Below are 17,203 nucleotides of genomic sequence, written 5' to 3' on the forward strand. Positions count from 1 at the left end.
TGAAGATTGTAAAAACTAAGATAGAGGAAAATGAAATACAGATCTCCAAATGCCTTATTCGGAATTCAGCTAATGAATATCTTGTCTTGGTGTCACACAAATATCAAATAGTTCCAAGTTGGAATGGTCAAAAGAAAGTGTTTCTGCTGCCGCTTGGGAGAGATTTCTGTTATGGAGGCACAGTGAGAAGCTAAGACCCAAAGTTGATGCCCTAAGACGAGCACCGAGGCAGAAGGGCATTAATTTTAAAGATAATATTTAATAAATAAATGAATAAATAATGATAGAAAGAAACACAAATATTAAATAATGAATCAGGGGATAGAGGAAGAAGCTCAGGAAATAAAATCTAAAGAATGAGAGAAAATATTTAGGAATCCATGAGTATCGCTCCTCAGCTGTATGAGTTAGTGATTAAAAGGACAATCAAACTTTTATTTCCGAGATATTTGAATATTTGTTTTTTCCTTTCCCCTACTCACGGCACCAGCTGTAGAAATTGTTTTAACTAATACCCGGATAGGCTGAGGAGTTGGTATGGATAGCTTTTGCTCGAACAACCCGAACTAGAGCTTCACGGATAGTAATGTATTTTTCGCTTGTTAAGCGCCCATCTACCTTGCGTAATTTACCCGGTCAAGAGACCTACATCTAGCACCCCATAGCTGGGCTAATTCGGCCACTTGATCACTGTAAATAAGGACTTTATCATACATAGCTAAGCCTATTTGAATCAAGAAGACCTTTGTGCATGAAACTGATAAAAAGTTGGTTTGATCTCAAAGCTGTTTTATTTCTCAAGATAAAGCTACTACTAATTATATAATCATTGATAACTTACGATCAGGGTATTAGAATGGGGAATCATTTCGTGTTTATGCCATCTATTCGTGTACATTTTCAGGAAAAATTATAGGAGATCTCATTTTGGGAAAATAGGTATATCATAGTTTCATGACAAAATTTCTGAAAATTATGTCGTTTTGAGACTATGATTTGTCAATAAAACAAATTTTTTAAACACTTTGCCAGAATGTGATAGCGTCCTAATCTACCTCAATAGTTATTTTCGATACGAAATAATAAATTCTGATTGTATTCAAGGTGCTTTGCAGTCATCAGTATCTATTATATCCATCATCGATTACCTATTATGCAAAGTTAATACTTAAATTTCGTTACTTATCGACCTTCCATCAACAGCAGCTATTTTATTCTACTGCTGCTATCTTTTACAAATCAACTAATAATGAATTATGTTAGCCAAATTTACTAGAACATTAACGGTTATCAAATAAATCTCGGGCAATGATACAATATCTTACAGGCTGTATAATGAGTCTACAAGCAGCTTGTCTCCACAACCCCTAAAACAGAAATGACTTTCCTATTTGCTCAGTGTCGGAATGGCCGGGGCAGGGGGGTAGAAGGAGAACACCCCCCTCCCTTCCCTGGAAAGTGTCTACTTGGTCCCTCTTACGAAAAAAGTAGCAATTGAAAAATAATAGTATATATATATATATATATATATATATATATATATATATATATATATATATATATATATATATTATATATATATATATATATATATATATATATATATATATATATATATATATATATGTGTGTGTGTGTGTGTGTGTGTGTGTTTTGTATTTGTATTGAAAAGTTGAGATGTCAAATGATTGTACAGAATTGAAATATGGCAACTCGATTTGTAACATTTGTATACTTTTGCTAACAAAGACGGCCCTTTACTGTCTGATTCGCTAAGGTTTGAAAATGCTCCGCCCATTTCGTAGAAGTAGTAAGAAGAGCAACTCCTTGTCCGTTTTGTCATGGGAACACTAGAGACATCTGACGAAAGATTTCCCCTGAGTGTCGGCGTTCTTTTGATTCTAACTGTACCTACTGTATTTGATTAACAACGCATAGAGTGTACTTTCACATTAATGAAATAGCTATCGGAATCATCAGCATGTATCACTTATATCTGTATTCTTTATTTTTCTACATTTTTTATCTTTGAATAATAGGTTACAATACATACATAAATCTGAATATATATATATATATATATATATATATATATATATATATATATATATATATATATATATATATATAAAGGCCCCCAATTTGTCACAACTTCAGCTTTCCACTTGACTATTCCATAAATTCTCAGTAATGAGGGCAACACTTCATGTAGGTACAGTAGATATATTAGGAGAATGATCAAATTAAAGTTGAAATTAAACAAAGACTTTACTTATTTTAAATCACGTATAAATATATAACAAAATAATAACAAATAATCACTTAATAAACACTAGAAACAAGTGAAGAATTAGCCACCGGATAACGAACTCAAAAGTATTAACTTGAAAGAGCTTGGAAGTAAACATTTCCAAGGATTACATACGTAAAAATAACAAAAGGTAATTTCATTCATGCTGTCCGCTACGATCAGCAATCAATAGATGGCGCTAAAATTATACACAATAATAGGTGTAATTAGAAATGCTAAATAATGATAGGAGGGTTATTATAGTTATATATATATATATATATATATATATATATATATATATATATATATATATATATATATATATATATATATATATTTATATATATATATATATATATATATATATATATATATATATTTATTTATATATATATATATATATTTATATATATATATATATATATATATATATATATTTATTTATATATATATATATATATATATATATATATATATATATATATATACCTGTATATGTATATATATATATATATATATGTATATATATATATATATATATATATATATATATATACATATATATATATATATATATATATATATATATTTATATAGATAGATAGATAGATAGATAGATAGATTGATCAACATATGTGAATGTTGATGTAAGTTTATACTTGATCACATAAGGCTAACAACAGACCGAATAAACATTGTCTATAAACGCAGCAAATGATCCAAAAAGAAGATATATCAAAGGCTCTTTGCTGAGTTTAAGTATTCACTCTGAGAGCCTGATATACGCATTGAGACTCTCCAAGGAATAATCCTGACAGCTTCCTAAGAAGATGAAACGAATAGACCGGCTTCAAAAGTGGTAGGTATACAAACAGAGGAGATTAAGAGATGAAATCCCATACAAAGAAGAACCGTGGGGAATACCCCGTTGGAAGACTGGAGATGAGAGCCCTTGAAAAGAGGAGCGCAGACTGAGTTTGCCAAGTCGGGAGGGAAAACCTGTTTATAACAGTTGGGTCAGAAAAAAAAAAAAAAAAAGAAAAAAAAAAAAAAGAAAAAAAAAAACACTTGAGAGCACCGTTTAGATAGAGCGTGAATGCATATCGAACACCCGCCCCCCCCCCTCCATCCACGTTCTACTAGATTCTAAAGTAGTCAGTAGAAACGGAGGTTTAAACGCTTGTGTACAGATACAATGACTCGGATAGTCCTATTTCTGAAAAGGAAAAAAAAAATGAAAGAAATATGTATTCAGGTAAAATATCAAATACAATATTACTGAAATCTTCTATTTGAGAACGTGAAGTTGATACAAGATCTTCGCTCAGACAGCATCGATATCGTTCACGAAGCTTCCAAGAGGCTGAAAGCACGGCCAGAACTTTGCTCAGACAGCATGTATAACATTTCAAGGCCCCTAGAAGGCTAAAATTACCGTCAAATGGTGATGATAATAATAATAATAATAATAATAATAATAATAATAATAATAATAATAATAATAATAATCCCAAAGATATCCCTAATTAAATTTTCCCATTGATATAATCTGAAATCATTCCTAAAAATAATCATAGAAGCTATAACAATACCGTATAACTATCTACTAAAGACAATGATTAAAATAAAATTTTGTCATAGGATGCTAAGTTACAAAACATTTTCCCAGAAAGTAACTTTTCAACCCAGACATTCTATAACTTACCCGAGGTCTCATAAGTTTAAGGTAGGCTAAATATTTCTGGAATCCAAACATTTCAAGTTACAAGTCGTTGGGTAAACAAGTTACGGATAGAAAGATGGAGGCCTTGGCTATGTCCAACAATAAATACTTCTTCGAGAATTCAACTACGACCAAAATATGCAGTGACCAGCAGAGTGATTAAACAAAAAAGTTTGCAAAACAGAATTAATAAACTCTTTTTAAGTTTCAACAGAAACTGTTTCAGGAAGGTATACGATGTGGCCAGATATTGTCACAGAAAGGTAAGGAAACTAGCACCAGTAACCATGTAAGTGGTGGTAGGAAGAAGATTGAAATGTGTAATAAAAAAAAAATGAGTTTGATGCAATGGTGAAAAACAATTCTACACATGAGGTGAGAGATACTTTGTTCTGCAAAAGTGAAGAGGAGAAATAAGTAACAAAAAAATGAGAGAAAACGGGTTTTCAGAGCAAGTGAAAGTGGTGAGAGAAAACGGCTTTATAGTTGAGCAGATAACGCGTGTAATCGTTCATCTGATGATGATACATGTATGGAATTTGGTAGAAATACACATGCGAGGCAAGTAGACTTTAAAAAAAAAAAAAAAAAAAGTTATTGCACCAGGAAATTTCCTAGGTGGCCATATTTCAAGATAGCTGTCATGCCGATTGCCATGATAAATGCCAATATATTTTAGCATAAATAGCCTAAGTACAATCATTATTGGAACAAATTGGGGATACTTTTGCCATAATATTGCAGACTTTACTTGAGAGAACCGTTCATGACATTGAGGAATCCAATTTGTTGGCCATTTTCCAAGTTGACCGTCAGGTAAGCCTAAAATACAAATTAAGTTAGCTTTTTTGGCATATCTACACAAATTGTCCATATGACCTTATTTCTATGAGTATTTATTGCTATTTGTTTATGGGAATAGTGTCAGCAGCCTCACCATCTTTGTGAGCAAAGGATGGGGTGGTTTGCGGGAGACCATAGGTCTACCTGTCGAGTCATCACAACCATGCACTTGCCCTCCCTGGTCCTAGCTTGGGTCGAGCGGGCTTGGGCCCTGATCATATGCATATATGGTCAGTCTCTTGGGTTTTGTACTACTAGCTAGGGCATTGTAATTTGTCAATTTCCATTGTCTCTGACACTCATGAGATCCTCTAAACTTCAAACCTTATATATACAACTTATTATTACCTGTATCCAAACTTGAAAATTGTGGTTATGAGTATATTAGTGTTTATTCTCCTCCTATCACTGTTGAACATCAGTGATTTATGCCTGAAGATGCATGTCAAGGGAAGCTACATAGTGCAGTATAGTCTAATCCTGTCCATCTCAGTCGGTTTTGCATTCACCTTTATGTCATTTCTCGGCAGCATTTAGAAATCAGTTCAAGCGTGGTCCACACAATTTTCCAATTGTCGCCCTCTATCGTCCATCCCCACCTAAGAGGACATTGAAGTTCTTGTTCACATTTAACACAGTCTCCAAAAAAATACGGCCAGCCTGATAGGCTGCTTTTTTTTTTTTTTTATTTGTATGTTACCTCAGTTTATTTTTAGTTGGTGGGATTAAGTTTTATGACTTCTGCTTCCAATTACAGAGAGCAAATTTTCCTTGTCTACTGATGAGGTCGTGATAGACCTATCATACATTAGAACTATAAATTGCTCCAGTACATGTACATCAGACTCCTTAACTTCAGATGGTTTGTGACCTAGTTTAACAAATGTAGCTGAAACTTCATTATAGGCATTCAATGTCTGCCAAGCTGTCTTCCTTTCCATTTAATCCTGATGAAACATCACACCCAGTGAATACATGGAAATACAGCATTCCTGTGGACTTCTCATGTCTGAGAGTAAACTCAAGATCACGTACAGAAATCCACCTAGTGTGCTCTCCTTTGCAAAATCAGACATAAATTTTCTCGAATCTCACTGCAGTGAGAAAAGTCATCAGAAATATGTCAGTTACCGCAATGTCTGTGTTATTTGCATCAGTCATCATAGACTTGTAGCCCACCCTAATTGCATAACAGATATGTAGAAATATTCATATGCCAGCTCCTCAACCCTTATGTTGGTGTAACTGGTACTCGTGAGGACATTTTCCTTTCTCGGCCCAAGAACTACATTGCCTGTGTTCATTCTAGCCATGTTTTCTTTCTCAGCAAGAAAACGGAAGAGTTCTGATTTGTTTCCGCTATTATGAAGGAAACTTACAATTAGATGGTGTTTTGGTCTTTAATCTAACTCTCTTCCTGATGGCCTTTACTCGTTTTGATCTGGATTCTGACTTCAGACTAATCTTCTGGAATACATACGAATTATGACAGTTCTCTTATAATTGTTGCTGTAGTCCTCTAAAACGAGAAGAATATCCTTTTTGGCTTATTCATTAAATGCCTTAGGTGCTTTTGTTAGAGTAACAGCATTCACCTTAGTGCTGACTGGCCTCCCCTGGCCTGGTAATAATTGGTATTCCCAACCTAGCACTGAGTGGTATCCCCTGGCCTAGCACTATGTGACCTTACCTGGCCTAGAACTGAGTGGTGTCTCCTGGCATGGCATTGAGTGACCACCCTTGGCCTACCACTGAGTGGATTCCCCTGGCCTAGCACTAAGTGACCTGCTCTGGCCTACAACTGAGTGACCTTCCCTAGCCTAGCACTGAGTGACCTCCCCTGATCTAGAACTGAGTGGCCTCACCTGGCCTAGAACTGAATGACCTCCCCTCGCCTAGCAATGATTGGCCTCCTCTGGGTTAGCACCTGGCCATGGGGCATAATCCCATAATCGAATCAAATTGACTAGCGGTGAGAGGAAACTAGATTAACGAGAAATGGGTTTTCTGCATTAATAGAAGAGAGATTCATATATGTAAAGTGATTGAAATGTTCAACACAGAAGTTTCGAAGAAAAAATTAACAAAATTATTAAGCAAATGACAGAAAATATAATTACAAATGGCAACATTCACAGGAAAGAATATAGTGCAGTAGGGGAAACTGAGAAAAAGAAGTCGGACTTGAAAATAATGGAACGACTTCTGTGACCATGTAAGGGATTTTTACATGGCTCATCCAAAAGGGAAAATAAAAGAAATAACGATGAAGGAGTGGGGGGAAGGGGTTGATGAACAAAGAATCCAAAAGCTTGAAGAGATTATACTCGACGGTGCTGAAAAAGAACTTCAAAATACTTTTTGCCCTTTTATCTCCAGAATCAAGAGCAATTTCAATCCCTTTTATGGATAAAAGGAATTAACGGGACAAGATGAAATGCAAGAACAAAATCTTTTATGAAAAAATGGTAAAGGACTATTTTTCAGAAACTAGAGTACTTGCTCAGAGAACAAAATGGGGATCAAGGAAGAAAAAACTGAAGCTATATGGCAAATGAAAAAAATAAAACACGGAAATATTAGTTACATTTATAAAAGGTAAAAGGAAAAAATGAAGAGAAACAACTGTACACACAATGAAGGAGACTATCTACACACTGTGTTTACTACATTTATCAAAAACAAAAGGTGATTACTATCAGTTGCTAAAATATTTGTAAAAATGAATTTTACATCGTATGAATCCTATATAACAGTGATAAGCTGCAATAAAATACAAAATTACACTTGTAGTAAAACACGAAAAAAAAAAAAATAAAAAAATACATTATATGGCTACCACTTATAAGAGACGATATAAATTTTCTTAAATTTCCTAAATTGAGCAACCAAAAATAAGAAAGCATAAATCTAGTGCAATGTGGAAAAAAGTAACTGTGTAAAATCAAAACTTTTATTTTACAACTAACTACATTTTTATGCAAAAGTAATTTGGTGATAATAGTAAAATACTTGGTACTACGAGGTACAAGGTAATTGTTTTTGTCTCACAATGAATATACAGCCTAGCCTACAGGGTTGAAAAGTTCAAATCATTTCAGTAAATAGTCTGATCTATAAGCACGGACAGAAGGGATATGTAATAAAAGCTAAAAACTAAATATTATGCTTACTTACATAAAAAAAAAATCAACTATAGCCGTGTTTGTTCAAAGATATTCTGTCCGAAGTCAGCATATAAGTGAAGTAAGAAATCAACAGTGTATAAGAGGCTTCCTGTGCTCCTCTGGATGGGCAAGGGAATATCATTTCGGCGATGAAAAGGAAAATTAAATGAAGGTAACTCAGGCATGATGAAAGTTGAAATAATTTAACAAATGTGAATAAATATCGTTACGTACAAATGGCTCTGTGTAAATGAATAGGCAAAATATCAATCAGTGCTAATTTTTCACTGAACAAGTTATTATCATTATCATTACTAGCTAAGTTACAAACCCTAGTTGGAATAGTAGGATGCTATAACCCAAAGGGGTGCGACAGGAAAATGTCACAGTAAGGAAAGGAAATAACGAAACAGAAAAAAGTAGTTTGCCTGAGTGCGTCCTGAAGCAAGAGAACTCTATCGTAAGGCAGAGGAAGACCATGGTATAGAGGGTATATTTTGAAATACATAGATCATGAAAACCCAGTTGACATATCTGCAAACGATAAGACTAAGAATCTCCATTACTCAATATTATCACAGGAAACTTTGTCGCAAGAGATACGTGAAGACTGCTACAATTTGAAAAAAATATCTGTCAAGCTGAATGAAACATTCAGAACTAAAGATTTCCTTACCAAACAGAGGGATATATTTGATATCAATATGAACATATAAATCAAATCATGATTTGATACACATACGCCAAGCTAAAGTGAAGTACTGCAAGTCGCAGCTAGAAAAGACTAGGAACATATTTGACGTTCCCCGTGTCTGCAAGTATATCAAACACTTGTAAAATTTTAATCTAGGGGAAAACAGCCCTGTACTTGATAAACAGGGATTGATAGTTAAACCAAATAAAAGTGATGTGAATACTGAACTTGAAAAGAGTCTTTAAAAAGATGTCAATACCGAAACAACAGATTGGACATGATAATACCACAAGAAAACGGATATGAGGGTCTATCTCCATCGAATAGGTACAGATCCTGTAAAGACATTTAGTGAACTTTGTGGAAGTTTTATTAATATGGCACAGGGACTATGCATTGGTTCCAGTCGCATTGAGAGTCTGTCAAGGCCAATGGGAGCGAGACAATGCTGATCCAAGCCAATTGACTTATATGTAGATGTTGCTTATACGCCTCTCTCAGTTTCATTGGAGGCTAAATCATCCCTACCCGAAGACAGAAGTTAAAAGCGCAATGGGTATTGGCCCTGAAATGATGGTATGCATGTATTCCATCTGGGACATCAACCCAATATAAGAGCTTAATGTTGACCTTTAAGAAACACATGTAAAGTTGATACCACGTGCCCTACATGCCGTTAATAATGGTTTAACAAGAATTGTGTTACGATCCAATGATACTGATATCATGGTATTGGCACTGAACTATACGGTCATTTTCAAAGGACATGGAATACAAGAATTGTGGGTCCGAGCTGGAGTGGGAAACACAACCCGTTATGTTTTGTTGCACATTTTAGCAGAAGACTGGGATGCAAAGTCTTCACCAACTTACTGGATGTGATTCCACAAGCAAACTTGGAGGGAGATCATTTACTTTGATGTGTAATGCTGCACACCATCTCCAAACCTTTGGAAAGGATTCTAACAACATAAATCTGGAGATGACTGAAGAGTTCCTTTTAAATGTTCAAGAAAAAAGTAAAAAGTGTAAAATCCTTGATTAATTAAAGTACCAACTATAATACGGTAGCAAGAAAACAATCTTGAACCTACTTCCCGTGAGTCGTGCAACAGAAAGACACATTAGCAGTTTTCGTTGGAACGTACCTACGGTTACATTGCTTAGACACACAAGAGTTAGATCCACGAAACTGAGCACACCGAAATTGATGGCACCAATCAACCTAATAGACTCAAATGTTGATACCAGATATTCCCAATCCAAGCACTCGTATATCCTGTGCCATTATATATTATATTTATAGAAAATTAGGCACTGTATGTTGTCCTTATTGCAAATGCAAATCATTACATAGAACCAAATGCAGAAAGCCATTGAACAGTTGATATAAATATTGTTTTTCTTTTTATTTAGTGAACCTCCATTTAACAGCATTTCCTTCCTCTCTCTATTCGGCTACACTAACGAACCTGATAAACGATAAATAATTATTGTGTGTTTGCAACTAATAATTACCCAGAGTTTGTCACAAGGTCACCGGAAATGCCATTTTCGGCCATTTATTTGCCAAATTCTAGCATGAATTGTATCATGGTTTTAGGGACAATCTATACATAAATAATAATGATAATAGTAATAGTGATAAAAATAATAAAAATAATAAAAATAATGATAACATTAATAATATATATATATATATATATATATATATATATATATATATATATATATATATATATATATATATATATATATATACTGTATATATATATATATATATACTGTATATATATATATATATATATATATATATATATATATATATATATATATATATATATATATATATATATATATATATTTGTATATATGAACTCTACTGGATTGACAAAAAATTTACAGTAATCTTTAGTAAATATACCAATAAATCGTTGCATAAAAATCATGTTTTAAGCGTATTTCTTTCCTATTAGATGGTTAAAATTTTAAGCAGGGGGCAAATTTCATTGCTAATTGGCTTAGGATGACCTTGAACTTTGTCATATCATTTCAGGTTTCCATTTAAAATGTGAAATGTGTACTAAGGTAAATTTTGAGAGTTTACATGCTGTTTCATTGAAAAATTGCAATTATAGTTTCCCCCACCCATAATTTATGACCCATCGGACGGAGCTAGATTTTCTCACAACTAGTTGAATAATGACATTACTGTCGGGTTTGAAAATGTCTATCCTAGCTTAAATGATGCTCAAAGGTATCCACCAACAAATCAAGTGTGTGATTTGGGGTTCCTTTCAAGATCATCAGGAATAACAAGCAATTTGAGAAAAACAATTGAACAAATCATCGGAAGAGCTGACAAGGCTATAAAAAATCTTGAAAAAAAACGAAGATCTGGGAGAGAAGTGAGGGAAAAATTGGATGAATCAAAGTGTGGATAATACGAGAGAGCAAGACTGCTCAAGTATATAAACTATAGAGAATGTTGAAGGAAACGTTGAGAACACTCAAATTCAACTCGTGCCGTTTTGGTTTCAAGTCGAGATGTTTAATCAAACTCTTTCTTTATTAAGAGGAAAGCTAAGAGAAAATTACGGTACGAACAAAGAGGTTGTATTTTTGTATAAAGAAAAAGCATTCAATGGCATCGTACACCTACTTCTTGCATGTGTACTTGTATAAGTAGACATGTATTGTGATTCAGGTACAGTGGACCGAATGTGCTAGTGTGCACACAAGAAGCAGGAATTTTCCTCCATATGATCTAGTACATAGAACAGTGGTCACTGTTCGGGTAAAACTTCTATTTTCAGGTGTGTCACCTCACTTGTAGAATAAAATTTAAAAGTTTAGGCCACTCGCTTGCGTCAGTGAGCTTAAAAGGGTGTTGGTGGACTGCTTAATTTGACTGAACATTACGAATGTTGAGGGAAATAGAATGACCCATAATCAAGCTTTGATACAAATTCATTGCACATTCTTCAGACGATAAGGCGAAGACAGTGAAATGGACATCTGCATAGATTTGAAATAATTTCGCATTCATTAAGAATTAATTTCGAACCACGTATTCCTTATCACATCAATGAATATTGAGCATAGTAAATGAAGATTGAACGTAGTGGAAAAACTGACCTACCGTACCGGATTTATTTTCCTTATGTTAATAGCAGAATCAGATAAAAAGGTTTTCGAAATGTTTAAAGCAATGAAGAAATAATAGGCTTATCAAGGATTGGAAGTCAGTACTGTATAAGCAAACCCAAGATCATTGTCACCGGAAGGTTACGCCCACATATTGGACGTTCTGTGATTCTCATAGAATTGCTGCAATATCGAATTCAAATTCATACGTTTCTGATGCATCAATAGAAATTCCAGTCGGGAATATGGCTAAATGGATGCTGTGACAATGAGGTAAAGGTGAATATAACAACGATGTATCGATGTAAAGGGTGACTGTACAGATTATGTTCAAGTTTGCAGAATCTAAATGGAATAAACGATTTTTATATGCCAAAATAAATTGGAATAAGCCGAAAACAAAGTTAAGAGAAAATAAGAAAGAAAATCACGTAAAATGATGAGACGGGAAGTGTTTTTAAATAATCGAAATCCTGAAATGTGAAGAGGGTGTTGTTTGGATACAAGCATATATGAATATCCCATTGATCAGCGGAGCCAAAGATTTAGATGGAATTTCATTTGGAAGGTATTGATTCCATTTTGACGATGTTTATCGGCAAAATAACGGATAATACTCTTATTCTATTAATAGAAATATGCCTTCCTGGACTATCAACGCAGGATGATAACTCTTTAGTGAGTTTTACAATATATGAAAATTAATATAGTTAATAAAACTATGGAGATAGATGAAATCAGGAGTTTTAGCACCGTAGACTTTACACTACTACTACTACTACTACTACTACTACTACTACTACTACTACTACTACTACTACTACTACTACTACTAACAATAATAACAATATTAATAATAATACACATATTACTATTATTACCAGTTAAGCTACAACCCTACTTGGAAAACCAGTCTGCTATAACCACAAGGGCTCCAACAAGGAAAAAAAGTCCAGTGAGGAAACGAAATATGGAAATAAACAAACTACAAGAGAATCAATGAATAATTAAAATAAAGCACTAACGTTTGATGGAACGTCCCTCAATTCATATCTTTCAGTAAATATCAAAACAAAAACAACCTAAATTGAAGTTGAAGCTGTTTAGAAGGCTACTGGATAATGATATGTTGCCAGTAAGGTCATATATAAGAGTAATTTGAAAAAATACTTATATATGACTGACACCACCAGATTTTTTTTCTCCCTCTTTGAGACTGACCCAGTTTTTCAGTTAATAAATTCGTTAAGGAGACTCGAGATTCTCTAACTACTCTCAGGGCTTTACGCTAGACATGTAAGTTCCTCGGTAATTACCCTCTAAAGAGACCAGCGCTATGAAGGACAGGGTTAAGAGGTACTCAACTGTTTATGGTCACTAAAACACCGAAATTTGTCCTTGCAACTCAGCCAAGCGTCCAGACCTTCGACCCCAAAACCCCCTAAAATTTTGTGATACACTACGGTTGCAATGAGTTGTTGTTGTTTAATATTTCATACGTGACACTCTACGACAAAAGGTGGTTTGGATGTTAATTGTAATCAATGTAGAAAAAGAGGAAAACAAATGATATATATATATATATATATATATATATATATATATATATATATATATATATATACAGTAATATATATGTATATATATATATATATATATATATATATATATATATATATATATATATATATATATATATATATACAGTAATATATATATATATATATATATATATATATATATATATATATATATATATATATATATATATATATATATATGGGGAGGGCTGCACTGGAAATAGTGAAATACTCCCTGATAAAATACGAGGGAAATTTCAACTATGCATAAAAGAAAATGTGAAATAGGCTCACAAAAGCAATAAAGACCTATAACACAAACCATAACAGATACAAACAACGATAAACAATAGGTAAATAAAAAATAAAAACCAGCTGGGGAAAAAGAACATCAATGCCAAGGACGGAGTAGATTTCACTCTTCCATTCCTGGAAAAGGTTGGAAGAAATCATCCAGGAGTATTATTAACTATAAGAGTCCCAGACCTGGGCATTGAAAACGGATGGCATCAGAAAATTGGATGCAATAGATATTGGAAAACTGGATAGATTGGATTGCAAATGAGGCTGCATTGAGTAAATGTTAGACGAGGGAGGTGGTATAAGGATAATGGAGAAAAATGGAAAGTTTGTGAATCGAATACCTATGTAAAAAACATTATTGTATTCAATAGGAATGGGAAATGTAAAGCTTGAAATCAAATACCTATGTAAAATAAATATTGTATTCAAATGAATAGGAATGGAAAAAGTAGAAAGGTTCATATCAAATACCTAAGTAAAAACATATATTGAAATAAATAGGAATGGAAAAAAATAGAAAGCTTCATATCAAAAACCTATGTAAAAAATTCTCGTATTCAAATAACTAGGAATGAAAAATATGGAAAGATTGAGGATCAAATACCTATGTAAATACATCTTGCATTCAAATAAATAGAATTGGAAAAAACGGAAAGTTTGAGCATCAAATACCTAAGTAAATACAACTTGCATTCAAATAAATAGGAATGAAAAATATGGAAAGTTTGAAGATGAATACCTATGTAAATGCATCTCGTATTCAAATAAATGGGAATGGGCCTGAATACCCCCAAAATATAAACGACCACCGAAAGGGGTACTTGAATTACCAGGGGCCAGGTGAGGATAAAATAGATGGAGATTGAATCTTTTATAGGGACATTTTCTGGAAGAAGTGATCCTGGATAAAAAGCGAAAAGTGAGAAGCCAAAAGAAGATTGGATCCAAAATTAGGAGATTGGGTGACTGATTTATGGCATGAATAAACTTGCATCACAACATCTAAAAGTCAAGGATCTCATTCCAAAATGAAAAAAAAACGGGAATCAGTTGGTATGAAGGATTTGTTATGTAAAGAACAATTATGGTGAAATGGTGAAGGTGATTTGAAGATAGTTTCTGTGATTATGATGATAATGAGTAATAAATAAAAAACAGGACCTACTCTCAGCAAATGTTCAATAGGATACAGGACTTTGTATTAGAACAGAGCGGGGATATCCACCGACGCGAAGTTCGTGTAGTCAGCTATCCAAAAAGGGTCACTTCATTTAACGATTGAATTACTCATTTCAACTAAGGGACTCAGTTTATTAATAAATATTCTGCCATCATTTAGTAATAAAAATAAGTTAAAAATTTTACCCCATTTTGTTAACATATATGACTAAATAAGTATGTACTATAACCAAACAGAAATACCTGTTTAAGTAAACATGGGAAATGCTCATGTAAGCCAAAAGATTTGGAGAGGATGTATTATTCGTTACACTGTTAGGTTTCGAGTAAATTCTTAATACTAATAGCATAAAATAACATGGTCTTACTGCTCTACCTTCGTAGAAAAACACGTCTGTTGCACTGTGAATCTTATGATAAATTAACCTTATGATAAGGTAAAAACTAACCTTTCCACCTGGCATCGAATATTGTAATAGGGCTAATAAAAAATAAAACTTCCAGAATAAATATGAGTAGTTTCAACAGACATGTTCTTTAAGTATTCTGTGAAGAGTCAAGAGAGGAATCGCAGAGGTGTTAGCGAAAAATGTTTGCTGAAGAGAGTCAACACTCGTCAACCTATGGACTTTAAGCCTTTCACCCCAATGATGTTTTAATTAAACTACTACTGCTCAACATGATGCTGCAGGTTTTTAGAAGTGAGATGGCAGTGAAACGACTTAGAAACCAAAATGTACAGCTTGTTGTTAATGGATGAGTGTTCAAGGTGTCATTCTTACATGGAAGGTCCACAGGAACAAGAATAATCCTGCATATTGCCTAACCTTAGCAAAGTCCAGACATGGATGAGCTCCTTACCTTACTCTACTATGCTCATATATTAAAGATCACCATCTTCCTTGACACTCTGATGACACACAAAAACTCTTGAATGTCTCTGAAAATGCTAAGGACATCGGAAATCAGTACTGTAAATGTCTGCTTGGGCTGTACGTGTTCACAGGCGAAGACACAAACTGCACATTAAAGGGTACCGAACGGAATAATTCAGCCTTTCAAGAAATTAGAGAAGGGACCCTGACTTCAGAATTGCTTCAGAAGACTTGGCAACAGCTGAACAATGGATCAAGATCTAATTTATGAAATAGATAAGTTCACATGTTTGCTGTATGTCTACCCAATGTTGTCAAGTGTAAACGGAGTGAGGACTGCCATGTAGCATAAAATACTCCTAAAAAATTACCACCCTGTTAGTGACCCATAGCAAGCATATCAACTACAGAGTAGCCCAATGGAAGTTAGCAAAAGATTACATAACAGAAATTCTAACGACTTTGGAGCGTGGTTTGTTGTGAATGCAACAGTGTCTTGAACCTCACTCCTCATGTGATGGATCTCATATCGGGTCAGATAGTAGATATCTTGGGAGTCCATTCTGCTGTCCGAAAAGATTTAGGAAAATTCAGATGAAGCTGACTTGGCACACACAGAGGTAGAGGGTTTATCCTCAGATGAAGAATCTGGTGATAAATACGAACTATAAATACATACCTAAGTGTTATTACCGAGAAATATAGATGCGTCAAAAGAAATCAATATTGTCATTAAATATCTAGTTTTGTATTGTGAACAAAATGATAGTACTTGCTGACATTTGAGCGGCACAGATTTTGCCGATATGGACTGGTCAACCTAGAATATATTTTGTATCAATACATAGTAGTTTATAATCTTAAATACTTGGTTTGTAGTTTGCTTCATAACAAGTACACAACACATGTATGTCCTATACTTTTCTTGGGCAATACTGGGCATAAAGTCAACTGGGGGTATGCCAATAAAATGGCTCAGTACCCATTTTTGTAATGAACATTTTCATGGAGATATCTCTACTGTTCAAATATATATGTATGCATATATATATATATATATATATATATATATATGTATATATATATATATATACATATATATATATATATATATATATATATATATATATATATATATATATATATATATGTATATATATACACATACACACACACACACACACACACACACACACACACACATATATATATATATATATAATTCTCTGAACAAAAACCTTGTTTTGTACCGATCAGTACTTGTGAGGCAGTGAGTGTCAGAATGACGAAGGTGGTGATGTCAAGTAAACGATTAAACCCATTTTTGTGAGGAAGAACATGTTGTTCTTAATGAATACTAACTTTGTGGAAGCACTGATGTCTTATCAATTATAAAACA

General features: G+C 33.5%; 1 protein-coding gene across 2 annotated transcripts in view; it reads right to left on the reverse strand.

The window, feature by feature from the left end:
* MED20 (Mediator complex subunit 20) overlaps positions 1–17,203 on the reverse strand; it is a 296,520-nt gene that overhangs the window by 40,009 nt on the left and 239,308 nt on the right. Inside the window, exon 6 of one of the 2 annotated variants that reach the window (XM_068374756.1) lies at positions 16,324–16,452. The exons of the other annotated variant lie outside the window; for it this stretch is intronic. Within the exon in view, the coding sequence (XP_068230857.1) occupies positions 16,339–16,452 (114 nt within the window). The 3' untranslated portion in view covers positions 16,324–16,338. Of the gene's footprint in view, positions 1–16,323; positions 16,453–17,203 lie in introns of those variants that run through there. 2 annotated transcript variants of the gene reach the window in all.

The sequence above is a fragment of the Palaemon carinicauda genome, chromosome 1 (assembly GCF_036898095.1).
Source record: "Palaemon carinicauda isolate YSFRI2023 chromosome 1, ASM3689809v2, whole genome shotgun sequence".
NCBI lineage: Eukaryota > Metazoa > Arthropoda > Malacostraca > Decapoda > Palaemonidae > Palaemon > Palaemon carinicauda.